This window comes from Papilio polytes, unplaced genomic scaffold (genome assembly GCF_000836215.1).
Source record: "Papilio polytes unplaced genomic scaffold, Ppol_1.0 DF821845.1, whole genome shotgun sequence".
In the NCBI taxonomy this organism is placed as follows: domain Eukaryota; kingdom Metazoa; phylum Arthropoda; class Insecta; order Lepidoptera; family Papilionidae; genus Papilio; species Papilio polytes.
In genome coordinates, this window is record NW_013527359.1 from 1,148,931 (window position 1) to 1,167,783 (window position 18,853).

At 34.6% G+C, this 18,853-nt stretch overlaps 1 protein-coding gene across 1 annotated transcript in view; it reads right to left on the minus strand.

Annotated features, from left to right (window-relative positions):
- LOC106107771 (neurogenic locus Notch protein) overlaps positions 1 to 18,853 on the minus strand; it is a 118,154-nt gene that overhangs the window by 64,601 nt on the left and 34,700 nt on the right. The window contains exon 2 of the mRNA XM_013288773.1: positions 13,934 to 14,012. Coding sequence (XP_013144227.1) covers positions 13,934 to 14,012 — 79 coding nt within the window. The remainder of the gene's footprint in view (positions 1 to 13,933; positions 14,013 to 18,853) is intronic.

Sequence of the window (18,853 nt, forward strand, 5' to 3'; positions counted from 1 at the left end):
GAATATTAATGAAGTAATACTACTTATTTTGAATAGAATAAGCCAGAAGATTCAATATAGTACACAGTGAAAGTATAGGAGAGATAAATCGTGCAGTAATATTGTAGAACCAACGAAGCTTTGTAGTGTAAGCAGATCTTGTTCATTGCGTGATGGTAACGAGAAAGCGAACGAACAAGGCTCATCATTAGGAGACGTAATGAGAGCCCGAACAATGACTTGCTGTTGAAACTCGCGAAATAATGAAGTCTGATAGACGATGGAGCCTTTGTCTATTTTTACAATTTTAATTAATGATACGGGAAGATACGATAGTACAACGGTATCTATCAATCTTTTTTTTATTATAATGTAAGGTGGCAAACGAGCAAGCAGCCACCTGAATCTACCAAAATGGAAAGCGCTGCCCATAGACATCTGCAATTGCAGATGCGTTGCCTACCCTTAATTCATGGAAGAGGAGACGCACATAAAGTGGATATTTCCCCTTCCTCTTAAGCAAATCGTGGAAAAGGAAAGGGACTAAAATTAAGCCTTTGTCTACTAAACATAGGAAACAAAACTTTCGCAGAACTGACACAGGCGTTATTAATAAAGTTCCTGTTAGGGCATGTCCTACCACTGGCTACTCAGATAGCTTAAAAATGACGTCACAGATATGGGAACTAAATCCGATATCTCCAGCACATATTTTACGCATTGGATTGTTATCAGACAATTTACAATTTGGTGGGACAGACCCTAAATCAAGTTAATCTTAACGTTAATATTAATACGAGTTCGCTCAAGTTTCAGTTTCTATAAATGAACTACAGATCTATCTTAAATTAAATATTTGACTTATCTTTCCTTCTTACAAAAATGTTCTACTATTATCTATTCTACCAACAATAATTAATGGTTCATATTTAACTAGTTTTACATGCGTTTAGATTGATAACTTTAGCTGACTTAGAACCTGCTTGGAGCGATGTTGTGGGTGGCATGCATGTAGCCTATCAAAACCGATTTCACAATGACTCGCTTTTGTTTTGAATGTTCAGAACGATATGTTTCGTAACGAATATTGTGTGCTGATAATTAATGTTCAATACAAACATATACTTCTGTTTGTATATAGATTTCAACTTCTGGTATAAGATAAAACGTAAGAGGGTTTATTATGAATATTCGTGACAATATTTTCGTAACATCATCGACATAATTTGTATTGGATTTATGCAGCGGTCAAATATCATACAATTATTGTATATGAAGTTCAAGTTCGTTTTCGCAACTGTCACGGAAATATTCATGATAGACCCTGTTTCATGCGACATGTTTCGACAAGTTCTGACTTGTCGAGAGTCCTTGAATAAGAATAGTGCAACATTTTTGTACCCTCTTTTAGATAATGAAACCAGTAAGATGCATTGCGAAGATAGGAACAGGTTTGTTTTGCGGGCATCTGCCTATCTCATAAGGTAACTTGACAACATTAAATTAATAAAGATATCCTTACGTTTTTGGTAGTTTAAAAAGGACACAGCAATTCTCTGTCCCTACGGAAGGTTTGCACACTATTCTTCCCTATATCTCTAATGGCTGTCGTATCTGAATATCTTAACCCGTATAACATGTGCGTACTACGCTAACATTTTGCTAAATTTTATACGATATAAAGGGATTGTGCTTTTCTTAGAATTTTCATACAGATATTAAATTGAATAAAGCGATGTTTCTTTGTTTATCAAAGTTCTACATACTGTCAAGGTATCGTGCATACACTTATGTGGTCTAACAGTTAGAGAGACCATTAAGACGTAGACCGTGTGATAAGCTGTGGCGGTTTAAATCGAGACGTGCTATACACATCGTGATAGCCCCAGGAGTTGTATTTCAACTTTCGACATTCAAAAAACAATCTTATGCGTCACAGTTAAAGTCGATTACTTTATAATATGTGCGATCCTGCCAGTATTTCGGAGGGAAATTTTGAGGCTTTTTACTTTTTTATTGCTAAAACAAAATTCGGTCTTGTGTGGTTTGAAATAAAGTTCATTTTTGTACAATTAGGGTGAAGTTGTTTCGGGGGTATATTTGAAGCTTTTTATTGCGCATATTGTCATCAAGATTTCGTATACGATAAGATGACCCGAGTTGAACATTGTTTGAAGCAGGTAAAATGACACTTAAGGTTCACGAACGATATTTTTTACGTTCTCTTTACTCGGAAATTGTTATTTTTATATATGTTTTTGTGCACGGACAAAGCCAAAATTATGTTATAACTTTACATGTCTAATTGAATAAGACGTTATGATCAGATGAGAGATAAAACGACAAAAATCATGTAAAATGTGAACATTTTTACTCTGCCATAACACGTGTTAGATTATTGTTTTCTGAAGTAGAAAGAGATGGCAATATGAAGTAGAGAAATCAAGCTGCATTCATTACGAATTTTGGCGTAACAGTTACGAGCACGTATTTATAACATCGACAAAAGTATAAAATATGTTAGTGTAGATCACACTCTGTAGAGGGAGCTGCACAAATCTGACAAAATTTCCACCATGTTTCGAAAACGTTCTCATGGATATTCGTAATAAACTCCTAGAAGACAAACGAATGTGGACCTAACCGTACTAGTTGTGGTAGACGCTCTAATTGTGAGCCGAAACATTTGCATTCAGTAAAGGTGAGCTAGTGTTAGTCCTTAGTTAGCACAAACGGTATTTAGACAATAAATATTCAGATCTCCGAAGCTATTAATCAAGTTACTGCAAGATAACTTGAAACGGGAATAGTACATTTGTTTGTGAAAGCGCCAGTTCATACGACTAAACCCGTTTGAAGTCTTATCCACTCCTGAAATGTTTAAAACATATTGTCTTCTTTGTTCTTTACAGGAGAATGACAGAGATAGACTATAGCTTTTTGTATGAGGATTTAGAGAATAGAACCGACAACTATATACAAAAGTAACTAAATTACATTGTTTGTTAAATCGCAATTTTCAATGAAAACGATGAGAGCATTGAAATAAAATGTCAATTTAATTTTATTACTTGAATCTTTTAACTTTCAACATGAAATTGAAGTAATTACACCAATTTCATGCATCATTGTTGCATAAATCGCCAAAAATATCTAACAATCAAGGTGGAGTTGCATATGTATGGCAAATTAATTCAAATGCGACCATCTGCCGGTTGCCAGGCAAAAGGGACATAGCTCGGCGATTCTTTGAAAAAGGTGCACTTCGCAAAAACTTGGTCCGTGCCAAAACAAACTTCAACGTGTATGGGCAACGGAATGCATCTGTCGATTATGTGCTGATTATGCTAAAATTTCATTCGGTACAAAAATTTATAACATTTATTTGAAAAATATTACGAAGGTAGTGATGACTGAGATAACGTATGATAGAGTTATGTGGAGGACAAAAACCTGTAGCGCCGACCCTACGGGAGTAGAATAAGGAGAAAGATGATGAAATATTACGAAGGTGATTTTGATTTTGACGTTAAACCAAATTTTGGTAAATTGCAGTGACAAAAAATTTATTTAATTTGTTTTTTCATTAAGGATACGGAACAAGGTTACATGGAAGTTTTCGCAGAGTAACAATTAAATCGATATAAACAGCAGTGAAGGTCTTACAAATTTAGACGCCCTTTTTGTACAATTTATGGACTAAAATAAAATAAAACGAACATGACATATTCATAAACAAAACTCATTATTGTGTTTTATATGAAAATGATTCTTTAATGAATTAACGGATTACTATGGCAATGGTCGGACGTAAGTCCGCCGGGTCTTATGATAGGCTGTAGCTAGAGTGAGATAATATCAAATTATTTATAGCTTAGAGTTACGGTTCAATAACTTAACGTTTCTGAATTATTCACTGCCGTTTAAGCCTAACTTTGTGACGGCTACATATATTTATTTAACAAAGTTACTAAAAAGGTTGATGAACATTTTTAAGACTAGGGCCTGTCCCGCCAAATTATAAATTGTCTGTCAATCCAACGTGTAACATATTTGATGGAAATATCGGATTTAGTTCCCTTATCTGACAGTGACGTCATTTTTAAGCTATTTAAGCTATCAGCCAGTGGTGGGACTGGCCTCTCAATATTTAAAAACACTGAATTAATCATGAAGCATCCTTGACCTGACTAAAATCTAAGATAATCCGAGAGATACTGTAGACATCGAAATTATTTGATACATAAATTAAAAACCTATAACATAGATAAATATTCATTAAATAACATCCACAGAAAATGGTTCATTTTAACAGACGAGTAAATTATCTTAAAATCGGCCAAACAAACCGGTTTCCAACTTAATGTCTCTAAAATGTTGGTTGTCCACGGATGCCGGTCCTGGGACTGGTGAAATTCCTTTCCATAGTAGTTTTATTCTGGGCCAGAATTTGGGAAACCTAAAAAGTTTATAGATGACCTATTGTTAGGTAACCTTCGATTGGAGTTAACGATGTAGAAATTTAGATTGCATTTTTCATCGACTATAAAAGAAAATAATAAAAAAAAAATTATAAAAGTTGATTGTCACATACAAAAGCATATAAGCATACTAGCAACCATCACAGTCATGTACATGAGAAGTTTGACAGCAATAGTCAGTAATTTGTCTACAGCAATGAAATCCCGCCTTAAACCAATTAGATTTTCAATATAACTGAACTGTTAATTTACTTCATTTATAGAAAAGTAGCTTTCGCCCTGGACTCCGTCCGCGTGGGATTAAAAAAAAATACAAAAATGAGTAGCCTGTGTGTTCTTCCAGACTATCCTTTACGTCTATACCAAATTTCAAATTGGTTCAGCCGTTTAGGCTACAAACTATAACAAACAACCATCCAACCATCTAAACATTCGCATGTATAATATTAGTAAGATAAGATTGGTTTTGTATTTTCACGTATTATTGTAATACATTGTGGTCACAATCTATAGGGAAGTTATGGCTTGCAGTGAAGCAGAACTGATTGATAAAGCGGTATTGATACAATGGTATATTTTAGTTTAGTATTTAATGACCAATTGCAACAAAACGAAGAAATATTCATATGTAGGTGTGTATATACAATAATACTAATATTATAAATGCGAAAGTTAAGATGGATGGATGTTTGTAGCCTAAACGGCTGAACGGATTTCGATGGAATTTGGTAAAGACGTAGAGGATAGTCTGGAAGAACACATAAGTTACTTAGGCGAGTCGCGGGAGAAAGCTAGTTTCTGAATAATTATAAAAACATTAACAGGAAATCTGATACAAATCTCAGATTCTCGAGACTGAAAATAATAGAATTTTGTTTTATTTGCATAGCTCTAACGAGACGCAAGTCGCATAGCAAGATAATGCACGACCGGTTGCATGCCTTGTAGATAAAAATTGCACTTTAATGACAGAAGAAAAAAACCAACCGGCTACTTGTAGCACGAACGACATGCGCCTGATTTAAATATAATGTTACAATATACCTTAACTTAGCGAAACGATACGATGATACCAGTGCGTGTTAAATCATGTAGACAAATCGATCCGACGAAAAAGGTTATATCTCTTTTGGAATGCGACATGTAACCATTTTCGTCATATATATCGAATACAGCATTTCGGATAGCACACTTGAAACACATTTTTTATATAACAAAACACAGAGGTGGTCAACGACGCCCATAGACATCCGCAATACCAGAGGAACTACAATACCTCGATAACTCAAACCTCGGTAACTTTAAAACCTTTATAACTTCATAAAATAATATGTTCTCTTCCCATCAGAGCCTAAAACCTCTACAACATACACCCTTGATAACTTAAAATATATTGTGTTTCCCTTAGACTTTAACTTATCGAGGTTCTACTGTATTATGCCTAACGTGCTAACTTTATCGACCATGTTTTCAAATCGCATCACCAAGTTTGTCACCAACATTGTACGGATCGGATCGATTTAAATTTCATAGTAAATCATCCATTTCAGGCCTTTGTAATACCCGATAAGCGCATCGGATATACAAAAAGTCTCGGGAATAGCTTTTGCATTGTGGGAGTCATAAATTCTTAGTTTTTTACTCGCACCCTTATGATGAGACTGTGTTTTTTGTTTGTTTATACACGTATAGGAATCTGAGCCGCTTGCACTGGTATTTGATGTGATTATGATGCAAAAAGCGGATACGCGGCGAGCAGGGCTGTTAGAAAAAGTTGAATTATATGTACATGATTCATTAAACGTTTCTAATTGCTTTAGAAATAAAAATACTACAAGTTTCTTAGTCATTTCTTACATTTTAAATCTTTGTGAGTATATATTTTGAAACATCAAATTACAAAATTAATTTTCAATTAACTAGAATCATTTATTGTGCCATAAAACTTAGACAGGATTTCAGATATATTTTAGATATGAGAAATTTATTTCCGTTTACTCTCGTTCACAAATATACAATTGTGTAACGTCGATGACCAAATAAAATGAGAATGGGATCTAACACGTAGACCGGGCACTCTGAGAGCGATTCCCCAAATGAATATTCCCACGATCGACGCCGAGTCATCTACAAAACGAAATTTACGAAGTTAAGACTATTATACTACTGAAATCAAGTCAAACAGACGGAGTGATGTTTTTTATAGTAACAAGTCGAAGGCGATTAAAGTAATGCATTTCTACTCCTACTGTATTATAAAGCCATTTACAGTAGTCAATGTTTCCCAACTCAACAAGTAGCCAGTATCAATTATTGTAATTTTATCTACATTAAATCCGTTAATATAAAAAAGATATCCTAATGCGGATACTCGAACATTTAAATAAAACAGCGCCTTAAATATAAAAGCAGAGCTTAAACTCCTATTCCCAAATTTTGACGTCTGTCAGAATGTAAGTGACAATTACGAAAAGAAGATTAATATCAGAATACGGACGTATGTTTGTACTTGAAGGCTCAAACAAACTAAATGGAATTTTAAAGTCATCATCATCCACTTGCCCTTATCCCTTATGGAGGGTCGGCACAGTATGTGCTGCTCTTCCATACATCTCTATCAGCCGTCATATCTGAATTCACTCCTTTCTTAAGCATATCCTCTTTCACACAATCCATCCATACTTTCTTCGGTCTTCCTCTTCCTTTGTAGCCATCCACATTCAATCTCAACACTTTCTTTTTTTAAATGGAATTTTAAAGTGATTTAATAAAAACTTTACTAAATCCTTCATTTAGCTTTTATTAGGCACGAGCTGTTGCCCCCGGGGATGAAGCTTATCCTATGTATACTCCAGACTTTGTTTTACATCTGTGCCGAATTTCAATAAGATATGTTGAACCGTTGCAGAATTATTAATGAATCCCACGGGAACCGTAACTTATCCCGGGATAAAAAGTAGCCTATGTGTTCTTCCAGACTATGCTCTAAACCTGTGCCAAATTTCATGGAGATCCGTTCAGCCCTTTAGGCTACAAACGCTAACAAACATCCATCCATCTAAACTTTCGCATTTATAAAATTAGTAAGGTAGTAAGTAAGTAAGTAAGATAGTATAAGATAGAATATAAGTAAGTAACTAAGGTAGTAAGTAAGATTATAACATTTCTGTTAAAGCAGTTACTTAATTGATTGTTTACATTTTGTAAAGTAATAATTTTAGAAGACAAAAATAAATGTAAATTAGAGCACGTAACTCGTATAACACTTAAGTAATTGTCCTTGTGCTGTACACTCGTCGCCCTAGATTTACGCAAGCATCGTGTGAATTGAAGCACTGTGAATTACTAAACGTAGGAATTACAGTAAATCAGAATACATATTGTAGGCAAAGGGAAATCTTCATCATCATCTCCCTTATCTTATCCTCCTCTTGTAGGGTCGGCACATCGGGTTTTTGACCACCACATAACTCTATCAAGCGTCGTCTTAGTCATCACTCCCTTCTTGATCATGTCACCTTTCACTCAATCCATCTCTTTCTAACTCTACCTCTACCGGAGAAACACACTCATAGCTAACATGAATGGAAATCTTATATTTAATAATTATTTTCAAGAATACATTCCTACTTCAAAACTAAGCAAAAAGAACCAATTTTCTAAAAGATATTCGGCCAAATATTGAAACGAATTATAAACAGATCGCTTCACAAATTTGATTGATGGCGAAATTTTTATGGAATAGTTTAAAACGCTTTTCCATACTTTTCTTTCTCATACTTTATTTTGGAGCTATTTCATTTTTAAGTATTAACATAAATTAACGAAATCATTTACTGTGTAGTTTACTCCTAACCCTAGCTCACGGCCAAACTATGTGCTTACGATCAGCCATTAACCTCAACGCGTAGCTACCGCGGTTATTACGATAGACGGTTCATATCACATTTCGTAATATAAAGTCATAAAAGTCCACGTCACGGCGGACCATTCTGACCTGACCGTTGAAAGCTTGACGAATGAAATGTTACGTTTGCATTCGTATATCTTGCTAACGTTATTAACAACTAAATATTACGAAATCTTTTAAAAAGAGATTCAAAAATATTAAAGTTTTGTTTTTAGATGTAAACTACGATATAAGAATATTGATTTTTCTCTAAGTCATTTTTAACTAGCGACCCGTCTATTCGTACGTGTCCAATCGAAAGAAAAATTGTTACATCACACTAGAAACTTCTAAAATTACCACTTTTTCTTTTTCTTTATACACATAAACCTTTTTTTTAAATCACTGAATCTATTTCAGAAAAGCAACCAAATCCGTTGCGTAGTTTTAAAAATCTAAGCATATAGAACAGACAGCAGTAAGCTTTTTATAGTTAGTTGTAATAATTCCTGAGTACATTTCTGTGAGATTTTTTTATCCAACGCTTATCAACTATGCTTAAAACGTTTTTTGTAATAGTTTTCTTATAAAAACCTTTCTACCCTTGTTGCGAGACCTCAATCTCAAACAAGACTCGCCCCGGCCGGGTTTGCGTACCGCTTTTGATTCCGTGAAGTCGCAGTTTTGAACCCGCGACCCCGGTCGCACGAAAACATTATTTGTATGTTATTTGTGACGGAACACGACGCACCATTCTTAGACTGTGACTAATCTAACTATAGTCGCATTGCTCTATCCTAACCTAACGGTACAATAGGCATTTCTATACAACATTAATAAATGTTTAGTGACAAGATTAGATTACAAGTCAACTATGTTTATTATGTCCTAAGTAAAATAAGATATAAATCTAACGGTCAAATTCTGAAACGAATCTCAAACATTGCTTCGTATTGAAAATCTGTCAGACTTTATCCTTGACTAAGCAAAAACAGTTGTGGGTCTGTCTACTTATATGAATCAGTATTTCAAAACTTGCAAATTGCTTCAACATTAACAATCAACATTTGTGAGATCGATTTGAAGCAATTTCATTGGACGTGATTGAATTGGACAGATATCAATTTGGAAGACAATCATCGTAATAACGAAACAAAAATGTTGGAACACGTATTGGGTAATTTGAGACCCGGTTACCGCAAAATGTGGACATAAATACTTATATAAATGTGGATTATCGACGTTTTTTATTTATTATAACAATATATGTGGAATTTTAAATGATTAAATTGACTTTAACTTCCTTAGTCAGTATTAAATTATATTTGGAAATTTTTATTTAACCTTTTCTTCCTTCGCTGACAACCTGTAAAACGAGATTTTGGACCCTTTTATCATAATAATGTGCATTAATTACTTTTATTTCCTTTTATATAAAGCGAACGACATTTTCTTCTGTGTTTCCTTAATAAATAACCCAACGCAATAAAAAAAAACAAGTAATCCAAAGTGTCAGATCTCAGTTCAAACTCACGACATTGTATTTAGGCCACCGCCCACCGCCATTAGCGATGATTTCACACGAGGGAGGAACGAAGACACAGAGCAGCGACATACTATTGTAGGCTTGCTGTAATGAAAGTAAATAAGCAATCGACTAATAGCAGTACTGCATTGTATACTCTGTCCTCGTGTGAACATAGCATTAGTTCGCCGACATCTAGCAGCGTCTAGACGATAAGTACGCACCTCCGGGCAGTGATCTTATCTGCCACATCTTGTGTTATCGGTGTATCTTTGATGCTTTTAAAGCCGCAGCGAAATTGGTGATCGAAAATTATTTTTAAATAACCAGAGCTTACAGGCAAGTTTTATTGAACATCCGGGTTTGAATCATAAGTGAATTCTATTTATTATAATTTTAGGACTATTGTTAAGATGGATGTGTGGTGTGACAAGAATGGATAAAGTTAAGAATGTGTATATTAGAGGAAGTTTGAAAGTAGCGCCAGTGGTGGAGAAATTGAGAAGCAAAAGGTTAGCGTGGTATGGACATGTTAGCGACGAGACGATGGGGACATAAACCAGAGTGTTAAGAATGAATGTGGATAGCTACAAAGGAAGAGAAAGACCGAAGAAAGTATAGATGGATTGTGTGAAAGAGGGATATGCTTAAGAAAGGAGTGGTTTCAGATATGACGGCTGATAGAGATGTATGGAAGAGCCGTACTGTGCCGACCCTCCATAAGGGATAAGGGTAAGTTGATGATGATAATTTTAGGACTACGTATGTTAAATGTGGAGATTCGAAGAGGTTAAGGTTGCATTGAGAAAGTTTCTAAAGGACTTAAAGTTTTGTTACCCTAATGACAAGAACATAAACTCAACGCTGTAATGAAATAATTATACCAAGAATTAATATTTTTTTTTTAATTATTGAAATTTGATATTAAAATCACTGGCAGCTGATATTTCGGCCAACTTAAATATTCAATAAATATCGCAGCGTAAACGTAAGTACGGAATTTAGAGGATCGTTGCACAGGTCACTGTAATAACCAAGACTAATGACTCATCTAAATTGACCATCCAACCATCATAAAATGGACTATGAACATAACATGAATGTATGTATGAAGTTGTATGATACAGATGACAAGTCACGTTCTTGAGTCGATTTGTTGATGCTTTATTGTTTGTGGAATCGATTATTGCGTGTATCGGCTTTGTAATGTTGGATTTTAACGATTTATTCTGTCTAAATGAACAATTCGCTAGAAGATTTAAAATTACAAATCAACATTTTAAAATGGAAAGATATGTTTATAACGATGGTATTATCCTTTGTTAAAATTAAACTAATCGGTCGATTATATTGTTTTACAAAATTTCTTATTTTAAGATGGTAATGAGTACAATAATGAGAAATAATCAGAGTACTAAGGAGATACTGTGGTAAGTACGAGTCTCATTCTCGCCTCCGTATTTGGGTTCTACCAAAGTAGGAGAGCGATTTTAATGAGCACCTTCGATGAGGAAAACAAAGGGTTCCGCGAACCAAATGTTGGTTCTACCATTTGCTGTTGAGTGTACACAACGATGAGATTAGTTCGAGTGATAATTTGGTGAGTTACGTTACGTTAAAGGCTTTAGAACTTTAGAGGGTAATTAAAATAAGAGCAAATGTTACTTATTTTTGATGTTCTCGGGTTTTATTCTATAAAATAATAGACTATTAACCTTCGTAACTTTATTCGAAGGTGATAAACGTTCGAGTCGAACATAAAGTAGGGGTTAGTATTGTCCGTAACGCATTTGTTAATGCATTCACTGCCCATAATACGTATATGGCGACCAGAAATACTCTTAAGGGCTCAACTCTACCGGAATTGATGCAAATATTCCATAATAATGTATCTCTGGAATTACGAAATGTAAAAAGTTAGGTGGTACATAAATATCGCATTTATTTATTTATTATAGACTAACTGGTGCCCGGGACTTCGTCTACGCAATTTTAAGAACAAAAATAGCCTATAATATGCCCTTCTATGTCAGCTACCCTTCAATGAAAGTCTAGTCGAAATCGGCCCAGCCCTTTCGAAGATAACTCGGAACAAACGCAGCTTTCGAACAGACAGACAGACAGACAAAACATTTTATATGCGATTTTCGTTATCAGCAACGCAAATACCGTTCCCGATTTTACTTTTGGTATTACAAACAGACACTCAAATTTTATTATGTGGATAGATACACAAAATAACGTCCATAAATTGATAGAAGAAATTAACATGGTATTGTTAGGGTAACCTTTTCCTTTTTGCACATTGCATCTAGGGGTTACATTTTAAATTACGAAATTAGATCATATTGCAATACAGTTTGAGTGCAGAATTCTTTAAAGGTGGTATCGAAGGGTTGGTTCACATCTGTTTATTATGTTATTTCGATACGCACCGGAACGTTAGGGGCGATATGAATGTGGACATGTGTTATCTATGGGACGCTTGTAATGTAACACATGCTTTAAAAATTACTTAAGTAATACTATTTGAAAATAATTGATAGAATCAGTTTTTAATTAAAGAAGTCTTATAACAACATAAACCAAGACTAAGTAAGCCATTTATTCTAAAAATCCATGACGACAAGATCTTAGTGGAGGTAAAAAAAAAATCTATATTATTATTATAAAGAGGAAAGATTTTTATTTTTGGATTTTTGTCAGTATTGATATAACTCAAAAACTATTGGTCCGATTTCAAAAAATCTTTCACTAATAAATAGCTACATTATCACTTACATAGGCCGGTTTTTTTTATTCTTTTTCAATTTCACGCAGACGAATTCCCGAGAAACAGCTAGTTAAATACTTAGTGTGCAATGCTACGAGTTAGAACATAGCCTTACAATACGAAAAAATGGGTAATTTGAATCAAATTGTAACATTTGGAATGTTTGGAATTTTTTCAATAGTCAATACGTATTCATATATTCAAAATAAATCTTACAACGAGCAGTAGCGGTTTAATTAAATTGTCGATACGTTCGTGACTGCGGAAAATTAAAAAATGGTAGACACAAATTGCCATAAACTATCTACACGGTTTACATTCTAAAGTAGCATTTAGTAGCACAAAGGCAAAACAATTGAAACACAAAGAAATGCAAATGTTCTTCTGTTTAAAGTGATGACTTCTACGTATCTTACTATTATTATAAATGCGAAAGTTTAGATGGATGGTGATGTTTGTTAGCGTTTGTAGCCTAAGCGGCTGAACGGATCTCCATTAAATTTGGCACAGGTTAAGAGCATAGTCAGAAAGAACACATAGGCTACTTTTTCCCGGGAATAGTTACGGTTCTCGTGGGATTCATTAATTTAGTTTTTTAATGTTTACTCGATCATTCTGCAACGGTTCAACATATCTTATTGAAATTTGGCGCAGATATAAAACAAAGTCTGGAGTACACATGGGATAAGATTCATCCCGAAATGTATTTTTACATTTATATAGTTCGTATGTTTTCTAGTACCACGCGAACGAAATCGCGCGCAACAGCTAGTATTATCATAAGTTTCAAACAAAAACTTAAATATTTATTTACACAGAAATTAACATTTTTCTGATTAGTATATAAAACATGAGCGTCGGTGGCTCAGTGGTTTAAACACTTGACTTGTAATCTACAGGTCTTGGGTTCAAATCCCGCCATGTACTAATGTGATTTTCACATGTACATAATTTACCCGACGTTCTTACGGTGAAGGAAAACATCGTGATGCCTGCACATATTGACGAAGAAATTCAAAGATATGTGTGAAGTCAACCAACCCGCACTTGGCCAGCGTGGTTGACTATGGCCTAGTCACCCCTTATTAGGGTAGGCTCCGAGCCCCTCGATGGGGACGTATAGTGAGCTGGTGATGATGATGATGACGTAAACGTGTTAAACACAAAATTACGACTTACGATAGTTAACAAAGAAATAATCGATTAACGTCACGTTTCGTCCGAACTAATCTAAAATTGATCTAGTACCTATGTGCATGCAATGTTTACGTTGACAGTACACTTACTTGCAAAAAGATTCTCCTCTAGGTGTGGATAAACAAGTGCCGCTATTTTTACACGGCGACGGCGAACACGACACGAAACCTGCAAGAGAAAAACAGAATTCAAATACAAACTTCAAAAACTAAAATTGAAGACAAACTTTAAGACATTTTAGAAGTGTTCGCACATTTTTTCACACGTAGATATATTTTTAGATAAGAACCTAATTAAACAAACATGGCGCTTAACTTTAAACCAAATACGTTAAAAATTCACTATCAAATAAAATTGAATCAACAGTCATGTGAAATATTAACGTAAAATGATATGTCATGTAAATCCAACTTGTATTTAAACAATGTTTAAATACTTCATAGATTTTGATTGATGACACGGACTTATAAACTTGAAAGTACACATCGCAATGTTAGAACGTGTTTCGAGTTTTAATCGATATAAGATCGATTACTAGTCATTAGTTTTTTACATCTTGCTGCGATTATTTTCTTGAAAAACTAAATTGTTAGATGCCATCCAATTATTGTTATCTATACTAATATTATCAAGAAAGATTTGTATTTTTAGATCTTTGTATGTATTGAAATAACTCAAAAACTAGCACGAATTTAAAAATTCTTTCATCGTTAGAAAGGTAATTTTTCTGTAAATAACATAGGCTATATTTTGTAATTTCACCGGTCAAAGTCGCGACCAATATTTTGTATGTTCTTTTTTTTAAATTATACTCAGATGTACGTTTAAGATTATGAAAAGAAAAAAATGTTAAAAAGTACTTACAATACCGGGACATTAATAAAGATAACTGTAAATGTATTGTTAGGATTTGAACGTGTAACATAAGCGTTTAAATTTAAAAAAAAAGTAATGACATCATTTTTTGTGCAATTATGTATACAAACGCATTAAGGGCTGTCTGCAGTTGCAAACTGCATTTGTCCGCGGTCATGAGAGGTTAAGATTATTTTCTACAAAAAGTACGATGAAATTTAAGAAACACCGTTACTCTATTGCGCAATACTGGCTTGTTATCATTGTGTCTGAGTAAATATTCTTACTGTCGCATGTTGATATCGGCGCTTGCGCGGGCGCGTGGGAACACGGAATTTTTGACAAGCGTCACAGACCTGTCTTATTGACACGACGTAACTTAGCGGGTTAATTCCGGTGATAAATTTTGTAGCTTTGAACATTTTATATAAATATTTAGAATATTATAGATATTACCTTTTGTAGTTATAAATCACTCTAAGAAGGTATTTTTTTAATATTTACGCAACGACAATAAATATAGCGTTAAACAATCTTTAAGTCTACACAATAGATTCAAATTAACATACTCAAAAATTGTACAATATTTCCACAGTTTCAGTCATCAGTATTCGATGTGCAGAACTTCCGCAACACACGAGGCGGCCTGGCGACACTACTCGGAACCTGGAATCGAACTGTGGACAGCAAAAACCGCCGACGCCGCCATATTGGGAGCCCCTTTTGTTTTTGCCAACCGGAGTAGAGGGAAAGCGGGCCCCGTGAGATGAATGTTTACCGGTTTTCGTGAAACCCAAGCCGCGGTAACGGACTCGGCGCTCATTAATGTTATTATGGACTCGATATCGAGTCGATAATCAATTCTATATTTCGATATCTCGATTGTAAGATTATATGGCAAGGAGTTTTTTTTCGATTGTGTTAACAGACAGGATTGTTTATTACATATCACGATCACAAAAACATACAAAGTCAACGTCAAATATATAATTTTTAATATGTTATTGCGTGAATTATTTCCAGAAACATCTCAATTTATAGATTTTATATTTAAATTCTATGGTTCGCAAACAAATAATATAGGAAGAAATAGGTTGTGTGCTTCTAATGGCTGTTTATTATGTCAATTTGCATTCATTTACATGTCAATTAGAAATATGATTTAATTACTATTAAATTCTAAATTTAAAAATTAAAGAAATCCCACCATTATATCTTGATAAATTAGTTAGTCCGTTGGTTATTGCGGGAAAAGACTGTCCTATTGAATTTTATACTAAATTTAATTCCAATTGATTATAATAATTAAAAATGTAACATTTTTGTGAAAGTATTCGAACGTTTATTGTGCAATCTAGTGTACAGTTTAGGTGTTGGCAGGAAAATATGTAAGAGTGATGTATGCAAAAAACAACCGAGTGACCGGAGTCGCGCGGATGCGGTGCGATAGCCCGACCGTGGGAAAACAGTCTGATAAAAATAACTAACCCGAAAATAAAATCGGCAACTCGCGTACTTCCGCGAAATAGCTACTTGTATATCACATATTTGCCTACTGATAGCCCGCGACAAGTCGGGACAAGTTCCTCAAATTATCCTGGGAAAAAAAATCTAAAGTTTACTCAAAACGACAAAGTTAACAACAAATTTATTAAATATAACCTTGTATATCATCATAGCAGAAAAATTACATAGATTTATTCACTCTTTGTCTTTTACTTATCTACTGTAATTTTAAGTTTTTTCTGTAAGAAAAGCGGGAAAATACGCCGAGGATACCGCGGTGACAACGACGCCCATAGACATCCGCAACACTAGAGGAACTACACATTGCTGAATACCAGTAAAGCAGTTGCATTACAAACATATTCTCTATGCTTCTGATATCAAAATCGACACCTCAAAACAATTGAATATACATAAAATAGCGTGACAATATCTCGTAGAACTTTGAAGAGGAATAACAAAATCGATTGAATCACAATTAAAGATTTCACGGTGAACGTAACTTTGTCAGAGCGGCTTTAGGCGAATTGCGAGGTATTTTAATGGCGTATCGGTCTTTTGGTGTTATGAAAGAGAAACTTGGGAAGTTTGGATGTTTTAGGGTCAGGTGGCATATCGGTGTCATATGACTTATTAATTGTAACCTTTAGTTCGTGGGAGAACATAACGACGCATTATTTTAACGGGATAGTTAGAACTGGTTTAAATAATTTCGCCCACTATCAAGTCGTTTTATTTAACGTATATTTAGATTGTTGAATCATTTGTTTAGTACATTGCCAAACTTTTTATAATAGAAAAATGATAAACAAACATCTTACAGCGCGCACACCTATGACTAAACTATCGCACAACTATTTCATTTTTTTTATAACAAAAGGTGGCAAACGAGCAAGCGGCCACTAGAATCCTCCAAAATGGCGAAGCGACCGCTGCCCATAGTTATCCGCTATTGCAGATGCGTTGCCTACCCTTATACGACGCACATAAAGAGGATATTTCCCCTTCCTATGCATCTCCTCCACCGTCAAATCTACTTCCCCTTCCCAACCTCTCCTTATAAGAAAAGGGTGGTAAAGAGAAAGGGATTTAAATTAGGCCTCCAGCACCACACTCATCAGACAAAACACGGAATTGCTTCCATTTCACGCCTGTCTTCTGTGTGGTCGTGGTATTACACCGGGCGTGCCGGCCCATTCGTGCTAAGATGTTAAAGCGGGCACTACCACTGTTAGATGTTCGCTTTCATTCCTATCAGCTAATATAAGGCTGTGCATACTCGATGTTTAGTTGTGCAACTAAACAGTTGAATTGGCTGCGAAACAATCGACAATCGATAATTTTTTTATAATAAAAGGGGGCAAACGAGCGCCGTGAACACTAAGGTTGTCAACGACGCACATGGGTTTCCGCAACACCAGAGGAACTACAGATTACAGATGCGTTGCCGGCCTTTGAGGAAATTTAGTCAAAGATGTGCAAAGTCTTATAGTTAGATACATTCCTAGTCAAAGTTTGTTATGTCAATTGATGAATCACACTTCGTACTAACGTTATCGTAAAATCGTCAAACATGTCAATTTGAATGAAGTCGATGTTTACACATTTATCAGTAACATATAGTTCTATTTTAACGACATTCCAGATAACAATATCGTATTTCACTCACTAGTACACCGAATCAATATTTGAATGAATTATATTGATTTATGATCCATTTGTTTCCGATTTGGGTGGTCATTACGCAAAATAAATTAACAATTGTATAGACGTATTTTAAGTTACAAACACTACTACTCAGTGAAGAGAATATTCAACTAGAAGGTAAAACGAGTTCTTATCTGTCCTTCCATTTATAAATTACTAGCTTTTATCAGACTTCGCGCGTAATTAAAAAATAAATTATTATGTAGCCTATGTGTTCTTCCAGACTATATTCAACACCGTTCACCAGTGTAGAAACTTTCGAATTTACTATATTAAGATTCACGTGAGATTTTTTTTTTAATAAGTGAGTTAGTTTTTAAATATAAACAGGAAACGGATTTCTTAGTCGGACGGATATGTTACAAGTCGATATACTAAGAAACCGTTATTGAATCAAAGCTTGGAGCGGCCACTGGCCACTGGCCACTGGCCAACGTGGGCGGCAACAAGAATACTATCAGTCTTTAATAATGCGGATATTTTATTACAGTGTATGACAATAATAGTAATTTAAAAAAAAATTAAGAGAAAAGAGCAAACAGTAACACCCAGGTGACCAACGACGCCTATACGCAACACCAGAGGGTAAACCTTTGTCCATAGATGAAATATAGATGCCAGCCTTTAATAAATATAAAGTTATCTAATCTACTTTAAAATTATATTAAGGAATAAAATTCACTAGCTATCGCCCGCGACTCCGTCCGTGGCATTAAAAAAAACGAAAGTGAGAAGCCTATGTGTTCTTCCAGATTATCCTCTACATATATTCCAAATTTCATCGAAATTCGTTCAGCCGTTTAGTCTATAAACTCTAACAAACATCCATCCATCCATCTAAACTTTCACATTTATAATATTAGCAAGATTAACAATAAAAATATCTAGTACATGTTCAACAAATTCTATCATTTATGATTTACAAAAAGACGAAGAGTTCA